The 17381-nt window shown below is 41.1% G+C and overlaps 1 protein-coding gene across 4 annotated transcripts in view; it reads left to right on the plus strand.

Annotated features, from left to right (window-relative positions):
• Positions 1-205: 205 nt before the first annotated feature.
• LOC120533518 (zinc finger protein OZF-like) overlaps positions 206-17381 on the plus strand; it is a 41009-nt gene continuing 23833 nt past the window's right edge. Inside the window, exons 1-2 of one of the 4 annotated variants that reach the window (XM_039760439.1) lie at positions 206-270; positions 14678-15118. In XM_039760439.1, the coding sequence (XP_039616373.1) occupies positions 14716-15118 (403 nt within the window). In that variant the 5' untranslated portion in view covers positions 206-270; positions 14678-14715. The other 3 variants (XM_039760442.1, XM_039760440.1, XM_039760441.1) reach the window with 3 other exon arrangements.

The following is a 17381-nucleotide window of genomic DNA, read 5'->3' on the forward strand; positions in this document are numbered from 1 at the left end:
CCAAATATCCGCCAGCCATACATGAATAACTCAATAATATTTTTGGCTCGTGTGCTCTGCTGCTATCTGATCGAAGTGCTTCTCTCTCACAATACAAAGTCTTTGCAGCCGGCCAGGAAATGTGCGCACATGCGCATTACAGCTCAGGTCGTACTGGCATGACACTGTTGCGCATGTGTAGTTCAAATCGGCCAGCGACCGGCGGACATCTTAAGCGAGGAGCAGAGCGTTAATCGGAGTCGTGCTGGTCTGTGGGGTGGAAGCGTAGAGGTATGTATTTGCGCCATATACGAGTTGAGTAACTTGAGAAAAGAGAGGACTGAGCATTCAGCAGAGGTGCCTGTCGTCAGAGAGCTTCATCAAAGTGCCCAGTGTGATCGCCGAATGCCCGTTTTTAACTTTTAAAAAGTCCGAGCACTTAACTCTGCTCCTGGTCACTCGCATTCCGCGATTGTCTGCCTGATGGCTGCACGTCTGCAGCTCGACGCGGTGGCAGCTTCCTTAAGGAGGAAAGTTCACTTCAGCTCTTGGATTCTTTCTTCTGTTAATCTGCGGTGTCTTCCTTGGTGTATCCAGTTACCAGATGGGTGTCACCCACCTGCTGCATTATTCGTCCCCCTGTGCAAGTCCTCCAGACTGACCCCACTTATACTCTTATTGTCCGGTCACAGCACACACACACACTTACATTTGCAGACCCCGTCATGAAGACAGGCAGTGGTATCCCGTGGTGAATTCGCGTTCGTTTTCTATCGGAGTTTTTAGGTGACATGCAAGGTTGCTGTCGATTTGCTTCTTGGTCTGCACAAAAAAGGAAATTATGGATGAGCTTGAACTTTAATGAAAATAAAGAGCAACCTAAACACATTAAAACTGGATCGCGTTGCACCAAACACAGTTCGGCGACAAAAATGTCATTTCTGGCTGACCGGCATATTCTTATTAAAACTTTATACAGTATTGTTAATTAAAATGAAAAGGCAGCGTTATGTCATAACTTGGCAATGCAGGTGACTATTGGTTTCCGTCTCGGAGCTCCCACTCTGAAGGGCGCTCAAGTGAAATTTCCGAATGGGAAGCTCGTTACTTCGAGTCGGGGCCGTGAACGCGGGCGAGCTCGAGCATGCTTGTTCCTGATCTTCATGCTCGCGCACATGTGCGTGCTGTTTTTAACCTGTTCATTCCACGCATGCTCCTTGCATAACACTCTTGATGTGCACGCGCAGCCACTCGTCTTTTTTGTTCCCGCACGGCACCGGTCAGGTCTCTCGGTTTATCGGTTCGGGTGTTTCGTTGTGGCGAGTTGCCGCGTCTTTAAAAAGAATAAGTGTCACTTTTAAGAGAAAATTCAGCTTTATCATCGCTCAGTTTTCGGCCGTCACTTTGCTACATTTTTAAGATGATAAAGTAAATGTCACCGCAGTCCGATGACAGGCAGGAAGTGGGACCGACCTCGGCTGAGGGAACGGACAGACTTAGGGTGACCATTGGGGTCTCCTGCTATCTTTTTTAATGAGCGCATTTCCTGCTTCGTATTGAGAGACACAGGAATTTCGACCCTAGATTTAGGTTGATTTAAAACGAATTCTTTAGCAAGAACACGGAACACAGATGGGAACCCAAGGGTAAAGATTTCACACAAATATTACAGTGTAATTCTTTACACAGAGAACCACAGATACAGTCGTGAAAAAGTAAATACACTCCATGAAATGCTATTCTTTTTTTAATATGTGGACTTTTCGAGATTTGATCTTCATTCAAACAGTATCTTCAGATAAAGGTGATATAACAAACACTTTTACATATTGTAGTCCATTGTGTAATTTAAATAAATCCAAAGTTGATGTGGAAAAGGAGAACCTCATCAGAGAGCATCTTCTCTGAAATATTTAAACTAACTACGACATTTAGTTTGTTGCTGAAGTGTGTGGGTCATCACCAAGCTAAGCTTGAAAGAGCTTTCTGTGGCCATCAGAAAGGAGGTCATTGATGCCTAGGAGTCTGGGAATGGATTTCAAAAGATCTCCAAATAATCCCATTCAGTCATTTTACTGCCTGGAGAAGATTTCAAACAACTGCCACCCCAGCAAGTTCTGCCCAAGAGTCAGCAAAATGCTGAAAGAAGTCTCTAATAACCTCTAATTTTATCACAGGACCCCCAGGTAGCTGTTGCTACTGTTGATGTTAAAGTGTATTAGTCTATCATTAGAAAGAGGTTGCAGGAATGGGACCTACAGGAGATGTGTGCCAGGAGAAAACCAAAAAGAACATCTGCATGCTCAAGACAGTCAGCAGGGGCCTCATGTATAAATGGTGCGTACACACAGAAATGTTGCATAAGAACTTTTCCACGTTCAAATCGCGATGTATAAAACCTACACTTGGCGTAAAGCCACGCACTTTTCCACGGTACCTCATACCTTGTCATACACAAGTTCTCCGCTTGGTTTTGCAGACTGGCGGCACCCAGCGTCAAAGCAATGGTACTGTTCATGTGTGGTTACACCTTATTTTCCTGACGCGGCTTTATAAATACACTGAAACTAAACGCATATTGTTTATTAGTGTAATGCATGTGATTGTAATTAACTTGTAACAATATAATGGTCCAGGGAATAGCCATAGTATTCAAAATGCCATAACTGCTTTAGCGTTGTTACTCTCACTGCACCTTCTTCTTCTTCTTTCAGCTCCTCCCGTTAGGAGTTGCCACAGCGGATCATCTTTTTCCATATTACTCTCACTGCACCACTCGGAGTATTTATATCACTGTATCTGAGTGTGAATCACAGCAGCAGCTGATCGGAAAGAGAATTATCGGTATACAGCTTCAAGGACACGCTGTCTCAGCCACGGCAAAACGTTTTAAAGCCTTTCCTGTACAGACCTCGCGGTTCAGAAACAGTTTCATCCCAAGAACTTTAAATGCACTCAATCAATTGCACCTTGTAGAACTGTTTGTACTTATAAGTACAATCACCTCACTGTAAACTTGCACTACAGGTATAATATTACACAACCTGAGCCACTTTATAAAGCGTGTATTTACATATGATGACAATATCATTTTTAAGATGAATTGCAGCAAAATATGTTGATTATATTATACAGATAAAACTTTAACTTCATTTAAATAATCTATATTCTTCACTGGGACTGTCGTAAAGGGTAGAATAATTAAATGTGTACAACAAGGATATTTCAATGTTCCTTAAACGTTTTGAAGAATCGGCGCTCTAAGCTTACAGATGGCTTAACGTCTATTACAGAGATGATTGTATGGTGATCGGTTACTTGGGGAAAGAAAAGCAAGGACTGCAGTGACGGCTACGCCAATATATATTGAATATAAAACAGAAAGAGAAAATAACAACACAGCGGCAAATTTTGACAAAAGTTAAATGCTTGTGTCATGAGCACGAGGCGGCTATGCAGTGTCTGCAATGGACGTGGCCATCCACCGTGCATAAGATACCATATTGACATTGGCGGGCGAAGGGGCCACTGATTCTTTCTCTGCCCAGTGCCACCACAAGCCTAGAGCCGCCCCTGAGTACTGCTGCAATAAATTATTTCATTGAAGGTCGCACACTATCACTGCTCCGTGAAACTCATGTTTAATAACGTGCTTTAACTCCTATCATCATGAAAATGATACCACATATACATCTCAGTATTTTAGTTATTCAGAGAGCTGTAATATCACGAATGTAATGGACTCTGTGTCCTGTTGGAGGAAGAGAGCCGGTTTAAGAAGCAAGTAGTGATTCACACACACAGAGCACATAGAAGATCAAATACAAAACAAAGCATTTAACGTGTTATACTTTAATTACGATGTGATTTGAGAAACTGGTTAATTAAACGATTTTAAGATGACATTTATGATGTTCTACTTTAATGACAAAATAAACTACGTGATTAAAGTGGAAATGTCGAGATTGAAGTTGACATTTCGTGCTTTTTCCCCACTGTGTGCCTTTTTTCTCTGTACCCTAATAAGCTTTCACATGACACTCAGACAGTGGGCTTACGACTCTTCTTTTCACGGCAACTTTGATATGTGACTTCTTTTTTATTTCCAGCACTGTGGGATTTTGTGAATGTGAGCTTTCAAGTTTCTCCAACACGCTATGTCACTCGATCAACTTCATTTTGTTGATTATACCACGGTTTATTTGAACAAATAGTATGTTTTTCCTTTGCCTCCACTTGGTATTCGCTGAAATTCTTATATTTTCCCCGTGCTTTTCCCATTGTCTTTTCACAGAAGGCTGCGCTTAAGGGCGATTTATATTGATTTGCATATTCAAATAGGCGTAATTCTGGGAGGATTTGGGGCGTTACATAATGCGCGTGCACGAGCGTTAGTTTTCACGCTGATCGGGATTTATGTAGCGGAAGAACGTGGAAGTTGGAGTACGCACAGATTCCTGCATCTGGATTTTTCTGTGCGTAAGCACATTTCGGCTTTTTTGCTTACGCCATGTTATAGTGCGAATTTCACGCAGGGTGTTATACATGAGGCCTCTGGACCTCTGGAACAATATACTATGTAGAGGTGAGGTGAAAATAGTTATTTAGCCACAATACCAGAAGACATGTTTGGTGACAACCAAAGATAGCATTTGACCAAAACCCTGATGGCAGCTTTAAAGTGTGGAGCTGGAAATGTTCTGGTTTGGAACTTCAAACAGGAACTGATCAGCCCAGCATCATAGACTCCATGAGGAGTTCTTCATTGTACCAGAGGATGCTTGAGGATAATGTGAGATTATCTCTCAGAAGATTGAAGGTGGACATTGCAGCATGAGAATGACCCTCAATATAAGCATTGAATCCACCAAGAAATTGCAAGAAAGAAAGAAGGATTGTGGAATGGCCGAGTCATAGCTGTGAGAGAATAACTTGGAGGTGACAGCAGTTAAGTATTTTGGTCTGCAGTGCACCTTGAGATATATAAGCATTTGTTTTAAATGTCATGAAGAGATTTACTGAGATGGTGAGATAAATGTACTGGGAGGAAGGTTGATGTAATACACCAGGAGATGTTTAAGAGATCAGTAGATGTCCTGTAAATGACAAGACTGGCCAGTTGTCGCATACACAGAAATTTCAAAGATAATAGCTAAATCTAAAAGTTAACAGGAGAATAAGAGTGTGGCAAGACAGACTTTCAATTACTAACTCATCTTGGTGTGTAAGTCAACGAACCAATCGGAGTAAACGTCAGGTGACGCGTATGCATTGATCATAACTGTTATGTAAATTCAGTTGGTTATAAAATGGACCTCCACCCTTATTATTTGGACTGTTCTGATCATTCGGTAACAGACTGCTGTGATGGATACTCCCTCTTTGGTATTGCCTGGCGAGAGAATTAAAGACGCAATTGACAAGTTTTTCTCCTGCTTGCTTTCTGACTTGAAGAGGTTTTATCAAGCTTATCCTAGTAGACGATACATTACTTTAATATGTTAATCTCTAACACAAAAGCTGAATCTGAATTATACTGGGATACTGCGGGGGGCTTTGAAATGGTCTGTGCACATAAAACTTCCCTCAAACATCATACTGTTGTGTGAAGGGGGTGTCACAATGTCATGGACTGCTAGACGTTTCTGGGAAACGCTTACTTGAGGGGACAATGCCAGCTATTACAACTAAGGGTAGGCTTACTTTTACCACAGAGGGAAATTGAATATTTGTTCATTGTTATTTAAATGAAGACTAAGTCTTAATATGTCCATTTGAAAAGGAGAACAAAACTAACATTCTGTGGGGTGCACTTACTTCTTCACATGACTGTACATGGACGAAGTGACCATGTAGTGTGCTGTAATAAAACCTCACTTGATATCCAAGGACTGTACCAAGTCGTTTACCAGACAGAAAGACAGAGCATTAAATGCGATGGTCTCCTCCACTGTCACTCTAGACCAGCAGTCCTCAATGTGTGGTCCACGAGCATACGCTAGGTGGTCCAGGTGCTGACCTCATCATCTTTCTTAGATGAAATTCCTTGCTGATACGTCCACATGGTACAAATGTGAAACATACAAAGTGCTCCTTGTTGCTTACCTTTTCAGCAGATTTTAACTTCCACTCCACTCCTGATGGCTTATAATAATTCCTGGATGCTTCTTTCAACTTGCTGTCTCTCTCCTGTCTAACCAAACTCTGTTACAATGTAGGATTCCTTTAAATACGCCTTGTCACCCACTTGGAGAGGTGGTCCATGGCAATGGCAAGCCCATAACTCTCTGTGGCATCTGCTGTATTAATTCTGTCTGCTGTAGCACCCCCTTCAAATCTTACAGTTCATTATGGATCACTGGCTCAAATCTAAAAGTTTAAAATGTAAATCCAGCAATGTTAGGTTTCAAAGAGCGTATCATAATGTCACACAGACTTGTTCTCCGGTGGGGTTGAGCACCAAGTGACGCCACCCAGACCTATGATAAAGCTCCAGCTGAAGGGTGGAGACCTGTGAGTAACGGCAAACAAAAATAAGCTTATGTGGAAGCTCAAGGCTTCGTCTACTGCATTAGAGTAGGACTGTGAGAAGAAGTGTGGAACACAGAAAGTGACTGTTGACCAGTGCAAGTTTGACGGGGTCCTGTTGGTGAGTGTGATTTACATGTTTTTTTTTTTTCAGGGTCCACAACAACAAGAGCAGTACAACCAGTTTAAATAGCCACCACTAAACAGCCTTAACTAACCAGACATTTTGTGTGCATGTTTAGTCATCTTTGCACCTTTGGTTGTTCCAGTGTTCTCCTAAAACAAGCTGGGACCACACAGGGGCACCCCAGGAGCCTGAACGTGGACAGAACTCTACGAAACACATTCCCAGGTTTAAATAAATGATATTTATTCAATAGCATTACCTTGACAGGTGGCCAATGGCCAAATAACATAACCACAGTTCTGTGAGTTCCTCTCCTTAAACCCCAACCAGGTGAACTTTGTCCTCTGCCTCACCTAAATAAGACAAGATGACTCCTTTTATGTTACACCAGGAGTATTTCTGATGTTACAACATACTACAGTCGAAGCACTTCCAGTCATTTGGAAGCTCCCCAAAGCATGGAGACCTTCTCCTGGCAGTGCCCTCTGCCGACACCCATGGATCCGGTCAGGGTTAGCCTTTTTGAACTACACATCATACAGAACCCTGCGGGAGTCCAGTCTGGGAACTTATCTGAGTAGTATTGTCACCTTTCACCTTTGGGAGATCAACTGTCCTCGATAAGCAGTCTCTTCCAGTCTATCCATTATATCATCGCCTAGACTGGGATATGAACCTACAGCCATCCTGGCAGAGTTGCACCTCCACTTATGTGGTCCATTCATTATGGCATCTCTCTTCATAGCAGTCGGGATGCCAATCCATCAATTCAAGCATTTATAAAGCATAAGAATAAAAAGAAGTGTAATGGAGAATCTACACTAATTATTGATTGCTGGCCATAAGTGGTCTGCCTTAACTTTGTTAATGTAGTCCTTGCTATGATACACTTTGAAAACCTTTGCTCCAGACACAGTCTCTTGCTCTTTAAAATGTGAACACCATATAGAGTCTCCGATTGTACTCCAGTGAAATATACAGGATGCCACCACAATCTGTAACAGTTAGATATGAAAGGTGCTATAAAAGAGAGGAATACACAGATGTAAAACGTTGGCACATCTATCAACTAAAAGTAGCCTGGGCCCAGGTGGCTCTGCTGCGTCCGCCATCTATAAGAGCCATTGCTTGGCAAAGGACCATTTTATTTTGAAGAACAATATGAAATTGGTTCTTTAAGCAAGGTTCCTAATATGTGGACAGAACAGAAATCTTGAATGTATGGTAGGTTACCTAGCAGGATATGAACGGATCAAGAAAGCCTGAACTTATCTGTTGTATTTTATGCAGAAAGAATCCATTTAAAATCAGAAACCTACTGGTGTTCACAAATCTATTATCATCAGTTCATGGAGCCTGTTATAGATCTTAATAAATAAAGAGTCTTTCACGTGAATGGCATTGCTCTGAAGGACCACTTTAACAGTGTAGGGAACTCCAACATCCTTGTAACGACCCCACATGGCTGCCCTGGCTACCCTAATTTCCTAGGCTCCAATAAGGCAGCCGGACACTGCGCCACCCAGCCTCTAAAATTGCTCTCGCTCAGCTGTCACGTGTATCTATGGCGGTGTCTGACTGACGTCATTCAGGGCGACTGAAGACACGCTGCCTCCGCCTCGCATTGTGAAGCACTGCACCGCGGGAAGGTTGTTGTGTTGAGTGAGGCAGCTGTGTGAACGAGTTCAGAAAGAGCCCCATTGCCGAGAGATAGACAGTAAGTGGATTATGGAAACGAACCTAATGCTCGTGTGAGGGTTCATTCGCTCCACTCAATTACCGCGTGTGATTTGAATGAGAGGCGAGTGGCGCGTTCGTGTCCACTACTTCATCGTCGAACTTTATTTGACTGAATCACCTCTTATAAGATTTCTGTGACCCCTTGGAATTCGGTGTCCCAGTCCCATCGGATCTGGCACAGGCGCACTAAGGTGTGATTGTCACGGATCTCTTCGTGCTCGTGCATCTTTGCGCGCCGTTTCGGTTTTGATTTGACGCATGCTCCGTGCAAAATGCCGGCCGTCTGTCAGTAAACGTGCACGAGCAGCCGTCTGCCGCTGTTTCCGCTCGCACAACGATGTCATGAAGTCTGCGCTGTATAAGGTTGCAGGTGTGTTACACGTTATTGTCGTTTTACCGGGATGTTCTGTGATTGACGGCGGAGAGTAAACTTTGTTAAAATGATATTGATAAACGCCACTGGTAATTTCAGTAATTGTGGCATGCGCACTGTATGTTTCTGTAACCGATACATTCTTCAACGGGAGATCATCAACAAAGAAAATGGAAAATACCACCAATAATATTAATTTAATTACTCGACACCAAATAACAATGAACAAAGGCATTTAAAAGATAAATCCTTAAAATAAATGGAGTAATTCACTTTCATGGTATATTTTAAGCAATAATTTAGGCTGCCAGTATTTTGGGGCCATAAAAGAGGAAAAAGATAAACATTTACGGCAAAGGCTTGTTGAACTCATATTTCATATCTTCCGTATGATTGATTAAAACCGTTTGAATGAATTACTTTATAAAATCTTTACCTGTTATGACCATCCCTTCACTCCTTTACGCTGGCGAGAAATCTGAGCTGGAATACGAGCTGAGAACAAATATTAAGATATACTCACCGCTAGAAGTATAAATTGAATGTTCATAACTAGTAAAGGTTGGCCGTCAGTATCTTTATTTACATACACAGCCTCAGACCTGTTTAATCCAATGAAGAGAGCAGACATTTACTGTACATGTGTTGATTGGATGAACACTTCAATATGTGTGTTTTTTTTTTCTTTTAACCTGTACCAAATATGATAAACTCCCACATTTCAGTGCTAAAGCAAAACCAGTAATACCTGTTAGTTAGTACTAAAACAACAACAATGACATTTCTTTCTATGACACATTTTCATACAAATGATGTAGCTCAAAGTGTTTTACGTGATGAAGAAAGAGGGGGGAAAAAAGACAAAATAAATAAGAATTAAAATAAGGGAATACTAATTAACATAGAATAAAAGTAAGATCCGATGGGCGGGGGGGACAGAAAAAAAAAAAAAAACTCCAGACGGCTGGTTAAAAAATAAAATGTGCAGGGGTTCCAGGCCACAAGACTACCCAGCACCCTCTAGACATTCTACCTGACATAAATCAGTCCTCATGGTATTCAGGGTTCTCATGGAAGAACTTGATGATGACGGTCATGTGGACTTCTGGCCTTTAATCCGTCAATGTAGGGACATCACAGTGCTTTGATTAGGTGGTGGGGGTGCAGATCGCCACCACATAAAACCGTAAAAAGAATAGAAAAGAAAGTATGGGTTAGTATGAATTTTGGAGCCAAGGAGCCATAGAGAAGTTAATAGAGGTTTGTGTTACTGCATTGTTGTCCTAGAAGACTGAATTTGAATCTCTGCCAGTATGCAGTTTCAATGTCTGCTCTTATAGATAGATAGATACTTTATTAATCCCAGGGGGAAATTCACATCCTTATTTTGTCTACTTATCTAAAAATGCCCGGATTTAGTGGCCTGGCAAGTCTAACTTGGATTGGTGTGGCTGTGGACTTGAAGGCTATTGTACCTTATGATAGCCTATAGCTGGTCCTGACCTGTACAGGTTCTCTGGTATTCCTATACCCCAATAACTTCTATTTCTGTTTGTTTTGTACTGTTGCATCGTGGTGAGGTAGAAGTTAACTTCCATTTGGCTACAACTACATGAACAGTATCTTTATCATGCAGACCCAACCAGGCTGTGTGGGTCACCCTATGTGCCACTCTCGTCACTGTCAGGACTGTCATCAGTCTTCTGGACCAGATCCTCTTTAATTTAATTAGAATATTCATGAGGATCAATAATGAGTTATTTGTCTGGCCCCTCCCCTTTGGGTTACCCATAGCAAACTGGTCTATCAGGAGCACAAATCTCCAGACAGTGGAGCTCAAAGGAAGACTGAGGCACACAAGGCCTCCACCATGCCAAGGTCACAATACTGGGAGGTGCTGCTGTTTAATACGAGTTAATTATTAAGCTGTTTATGATGATTTGTGTTTGTGTGCTGAGTTTTGCTTCCACAAGATGAAGTTAATAAACCTGAAACTTGTTATTTTCAAGATGTTGAAAAAGGCAATTAAGTTATGTGTTACAGATTTTAATGTGAAGCTTGTGAATGTTTATTAAGACTTGTACCATTTTAGCTGCCGTCCCCCGTCCTCAAGCCCCCTTTGTTCAGGTTGTTTATCTTGTAAACTCACTGATGACACCTACTGCCTCTGTCATATGTGACTCTCAGGGTGTCTTCAAACTGTGAGGTTAAACCTGATGCTATGGCTGTGGACAGAATCAGTTCATGTTAGAAAAGAATTAAATTAGGAGGGTAGGAGATGATTACAATAATTTAAATTACACAACGCTGCTGGTTTACTGGGTTTTTTTATTACACATGTTCACTGAGAGTTTAAGTTCTATTTCTGTTCAAATTTTCAGAAATATTCAGTTGTTTTTATTATTAAGTCCTCTCACTGTAGTCGGACTGTCGAGTGAAGTAGGACCCCCATACCCTTAACATTTATGTTGAGCAGCTCAGTTAAATGCAGGCTGCCATCAGTTCACTAAATCGCATATCTGATTACTCAGGGGGGACATCAGGCTCCATTACAGGGGCAGCAAACCCCCATGAAGTAGTAAGTGAGCAGCCCTGTGGTTACCGTATTGACTTAAAGGTGTGTTATGGGACCAGATTAGTTATGGGACACTCCCGGACCTGCTGCAGTTTGTAGCAAAGGAGAAAATTAAAACCAAAATGAGTGCCATTATGAACAATGCTGCACATCCTCTCCTGATGCACTAAAACTGAAGACTTTCAGCCAACAAATTATTCAGCAGACTCGTGTTAGAAAAACACTACTGGGGCTCCTTACACCAAAGGCAATATAACTTTATAATGCCATGCTGCGACTGCTCTTTAATCTTTTAGCAAAGCCAGAAGATTTTCCTTCTTTTGTGGAATTTTCATCTATGCTTGAGGGGGAGCTTATTTGTTATTGTATTTTTTGAGCTTCCTGTATAAAAGTCAATTTTCCCTTTTTTAAATAATAACAATCCACCCAGCCCTCCATATGAGTCTAAATGTTAAATGACTCGTGTTTTAAATGCTTTGCTTTATGCAGAAATCCTTGATGGACATGACTTGAATGTGCGGAGAATGCATTCTTTTTCTTGTTATTGAGAAATTCAGAAAATTCTTTTGCAGATGTTTTCTGTGCACTTTCAGTATTTGTGTGCTCCCTGTGTCCGTGTGCCTCCTCCTCCTCTTCAAAGACTTGCAGATTAGCTAAATTGGCCCTGCGGTATACAGTACACGTGCATGTGTGTCCAGCCTGTGACTAACTAGCGCCCTCTCCGGGTGTTGTTCCTGCCCTTCACCCAGTGATTGCTGGGATAGGTGCCAGCTGCCCTGGATAAGCAGTCTCAGGAAACGGATGGACGGTTGTTTCTTGGAGTAGCTTATACTGAGATAACCAAGGAAAGCTGTTCTTTGTTTTCACAAAGTCGCCAAAGAAATTCAGTTCATGTGTTTTAAATTACACTAACTCAGTAAACAAATGTGGTGGCCTTTTACACACTCTTAGTATCCATCTCTGTAACGGCGGTGCAATAAAGGATGTCATGATGACTCAAGTCAGGTCAATTAGCTGTTCACAGTTCAACAGAATCAAACACTTTAAAATGGGAGCAAAAGATTTTATAAAATCTGTTATTGCAATTAAACTTTCTGATTGGCTCTACAAGTAAAAGGGAGACTACACAGTAATTTTCTGATTGGTTTTAGTCAGTTAACAAACAGTGGTCTTTGTCTGTGCCTGCATTTTTATCACTAATTAATTAATATAGTTTTTATCAGTATGCTGCTGCTGGAGTATGTGAATTTCCCCTTGGAGATTAATAAAGTACCTTCCTTCCTTCCTTCCTTCTTCAGACCCCCTTCAATTTTCCACTCATTATTATATTGCAGCCATTTGCTAAAATCATTTAAATTAATTTTTTTCCTCATTAATGTACACACAGCACCCCATATTGACAGACAAAAAAAAGAATTTTTGAAATTGTTGCAGATTTATTAAAAAAGAAAAACTGAAATATCACCTGGTCCTAAGTATTCAGACCCTTTGCTCAGTATTTAGTAGAAGCACCCCGCCATAAAGCCCTGACTGGTGGAGGGCTGCAGTGATGGTTGACTTTCTACAACTTTCTCCCATCTCCTGACTGCATCTCTGGAGCTCAGCCAAAGTGATCTTTGGGTTCTTCTTTACCTCTCTCACCAAGGCTCTTCTCCCCCGGTAGCTCTGCTTGGCCGGACGGCCAGCTCTAGGAAGGGTTCTGGTCGTCCCAAATGTCTTCCATTTGAGGATTATGGAGGCCACTGTGCTCTTGGGAACCTTAAGTGCAGCAGAAATTTTTTTGTGACCTTGGCCAGATCTGTGACTTGCCACAATTCTGTCTCTGAGCTCTTCAGGCAGTTCCTTTGACCTCATGATTCTCATTTGCTCTGACATGCATTGTGAGCTGTAAGGTCTTATATAGACAGACAGGTGGGTGGCTTTCCTAATCAAGTCCAATCAGTAGAATCAAACACAGCTGGACTCAAATAAAGGTGATCTCAAGGATGAGCAGAAGAAATGGAAAGCACCGGAGTGAAATATATGAGTGCCACAGCAAAGGGGCTGAATACTTAGGACCAGGTGATATTTCAGTTTTTCTTTTTTAATAAATCTGCAACAATTTCAAAAATTATTTTTTTTTGTCTGTCAATATGGGGTGCTGTGTGTACATTAATGAGGGAAAATTTTTTTTTTAATGATTTTAGCAAATGGCTGCAATATAACAAAGAGTGAAAAATTGAAGGGGGTCTGAATACTTTCCATACCCACTGTATGTATGTATGTATGTATGTATCTATCTATCTATCTATCTATCTATCTATCTATCTATCTATCTATCTATCACATTACATGACTTTTTGTCCTGGGGCACGTCAGATATGTCACTGATCGCGTCACCTGACCATGTTAATTTAAACAATTCAAAATCGCTGCCCATGTCACATTAAGTGATTGTGTGCCAACCGTTCAGCAGAGTTGTGCTCAGCCCTGTTTCTAACAGCCAATAACATGCTGCCTGATGAAGCCTGTGTTGTACAAATATTTAACAGCTGTTGCTATTCAGTCGCCATCTGGGCCCTATGTTTGTTTGTCTGTGTGTTTATGTATGTATCAATGTATGTATATTTCCATTTTGTGTTGTTATCTGAAACATAACAGATGCTCCTCCTTCTGTTGTGTCCTCTTTGTCAGGTTCAAAACCTGCAGTTTCTTATTCCTCTTCACTTAACTCTATGCCTTCTACTTCAGGGAAACATTCACTGGTTGTCTGCTCTCCTGCACACACAGTCTGCCCCTAAGACTAACAACAAAATCAAACCTGTTTAAATTTACCTCAGTGAGTCACACGCCAGTTGAAGTCAGACACTGGGTATGTCACATTAGATGACCAGCTTCACAGAAACACACCGGCAACTGCCTCCATCTCACTAAGATGATGTAAATGAAGGCTATGACTTAAAATCGCTGGGTAGGTCATCCTGTGTGACATTACACTAACATTGCAAAATCCAAACAGATTAATTAAATTCCTTCATTTGCCCCGTTTCTTAACATAATCCCGATGCGTAAATTGTATAAACCTTCCCAAAGATTAACTGATAACACAATTCTGGGACCCCAGTAGTACTAAATGTGAATATTGTTGACACACATCTGTAAAAAATGGCCTCCTTCTTCTAGCCTGTTGGACCCTGCTTTTATTCACAAACTTATTTTACAACTCATTTGATTATGAAAGTGATGAGTTAGTGTCATCTTGCTATGATCTGTCTGACTTGACATCAGATTTAACTAACAGGATATTCTAAAAATCAAATGTCTTTAGATTTGAATGGTGAAGTTTTAATTGAATTGAATCCTTTTCTTTTCACAGAGAGAAACAGTAAATGGCAGATTTTTCTCTAACATAACATGGATGTGAAAGAGGAGACGTGTGAGGCTGACCTGAATATCATGGAGGAGAGGACCATAAATGTTAAAGAGGAAGACTGTGAATGGGAGAGTGACCACCCTAAACGGGAGACTCTGGACATTAAGGAAGAGGACCGAGAACTGGGGTCAGTGAATATTAAAAGTGAGGTCGAAGAGGAGTGTGTCAACACTGAGAGTGTAAAGGAAGATGACCTTCATTATGGAGATCAAGATGGAGCAGTGACCGGGTTAGTCTCTTCTCAAAGCAGACACTCTTCATCTCCGGAGTCTTCTGTCAATGTACAATATGAATCATTACAGTCTGACACAAAGACAACTGAAGAAATTTCACCTCCTAAAACTCGGGAATGTCAGTCACCACCTAAGACGTCATCTAAAACAAGTAAGTGAAAAATGAAAATCAATGCACGTTTTAGGGTCAGGGTTAGGGGCCCGAGAGTGCTGTCTTGTTCTTTTTTAAAGGCAAACTTAGACAAGATTTCAAACTATATTAAACAAACAGTAAAACTCAATTTCACTACTTTTTTACAGATTTTAGGAATTTGCTGTTCTTCCATTATAGTTTGTAATATTTTGTAAACTCTCTAAACCTGGCATTGGTAAATGCATCTGGTGATCACCAAGGCTCCACAAAGTGGTCTTTCTGCTTTCCTGATTTATCTGGCCAAGCCGCAAACGTCCTTCCTGGGAGGGCAGCAGCTGTTCACCGACCTTCAACAGGCACCCAAAGCCCTCGAGTCCTTCATGTCACTGGTGCCTGGCCACTTTGACTGTTTTATATATGATATTCGAGTACTGCTTAAACATTTTCTAAAATGGATACTTTTTTCATATGTGTATTTTATATGTGTACATGCACATGTGATTAGACAGTTCTTGCAGGTGGTGAGGGGTCTTGACATGAGCTTTACATGCTCCATATGCTGAGTGTTTGTCTCGGCACACAGTTGTTTAATATCTGCTTGCATTTCATTTTTATCTTCAGATGTATTTTGTCATTTTTCACCACATTGATCCTTGTATTGTGAGTGTATCGGTCAGGATGGGATTGTTGACTGAGCTCTCTCCATGTTTGCCCACTCATAAGCAGAACCTGTGGCTTTTTCCCTTTTTTTTATTTGACAGAAGTTTATTTTTTTGCACGTTTATGGTTTGGGGTGGGATTCTGGAGTTACAGTCTACATTATACATGATTGCTGGCAGGGCTACGGGATAAACTAATTTTGGCACCTTTATCATGTATTTCATTTGAATCTCATTTTTGTGTTGCTCTCTCCTGTCTAATCTCGGTGTCCTTTTGGGATTGCAAAGTTGCTCTCTTCTGTTTGCAAGCTTATGAATGTTGCTGATTTATTATTTTAAAGCTACATTGAAATAGTCTCTCTTCAAAAATCGTTGCTTTTGGTTAAAGTTACTCATCGAGCCGCCTCAAGGCACTACAGTGATCCCTCGCTATATCGCCGACTTTTCAAGCGGGCTTCACTCCATCGCGGATTTTAAATTTAAGCATATCTAAATATATATCACGGATTTTTCGCTGGTTCGTGGATTTCTGCGGACAATGGGTCTTTTAATTTATGGTACATGCTTCCTCAGTTTGTTTGCCCAGTTGATTTCATACAAGAGACGCTATTGGCGGATGGCTGAGAAGCTACCCAATCTGAGCAAATATTACATCTATACTAATAAAAGGCAAAGCACTGACTGACTGACTGACTCATCACTAATTCTCCAACTTCCTGTGTAGGTAGAAGGCTGAAATTTGGCAGGCTTATTCCTTACAGCTTACTTACAAAAGTTAACCAGGTTTCATTTCGAAATTCTACATGTAACGGTCATAGCGGTCGATACCGGTCGACAACGTCCGCCATGTTGAACTTTCTTATTTATGTCCCCATTTTCACGAAATTTGGCAGGCGGCTTCCCTGCGCTAACCGCAAACAATGTACATACTTGTTTCGGTGGTATGATGCCAGTGTCGGCCGCCATATTGAACTTTTCAACGGTCTGTTACTTATGGGCCCATCTTTAAGAAATTTGGTATGTGGGTTCCCAACGCTAGCTGAATTCTACTTACGTACATATATACGTCCATAGCCTGCAGCTCGGTCCCCGAACACAACGCCTCCCACGTTATTGGCTGCCTGCCTATATAAGGTTGTCCGTCGCTCCGATCTCTACATTCCCTTCCTTGCTTCGCCACGGGATTCATGTCTCCCTGCTGATAACTACAGCCTTTTTATTTAATCCACGGCTTCTCCGCTGTTTTATTGTTCGTTTATTACAATTATAGTTATTGTGTAGGTATTTTATTTTTTTTTTTTTATTTATTTATTAATTTTATTACAATCAATACATAGCAATCAAGTTTTTAAAAAAAAAGAATTATGCTAAGAACAGATCGATCCCCACCCTTGAGAGAGAGAGCAAGCCAAACGGTGTAAAATTTAAGGCTTGTAAAAATACCTAAATCAACAAATTCTCTGTGCTTTATAAAATCATTTCAAAATATTACTGATTAGATCCTGCCATGTTTTGAAAAAAGTCTGTACAGATCCTCTAACTGAGTATTTGATTTTTTCCAATTTTAAATAATATAACACATCAGTTTCCCACTGACTTAAAGAGGAGAGTTTGGGTTCTTC

This window comes from Polypterus senegalus, chromosome 8 (assembly GCF_016835505.1).
Source record: "Polypterus senegalus isolate Bchr_013 chromosome 8, ASM1683550v1, whole genome shotgun sequence".
Classification (NCBI taxonomy): domain Eukaryota; kingdom Metazoa; phylum Chordata; class Cladistia; order Polypteriformes; family Polypteridae; genus Polypterus; species Polypterus senegalus.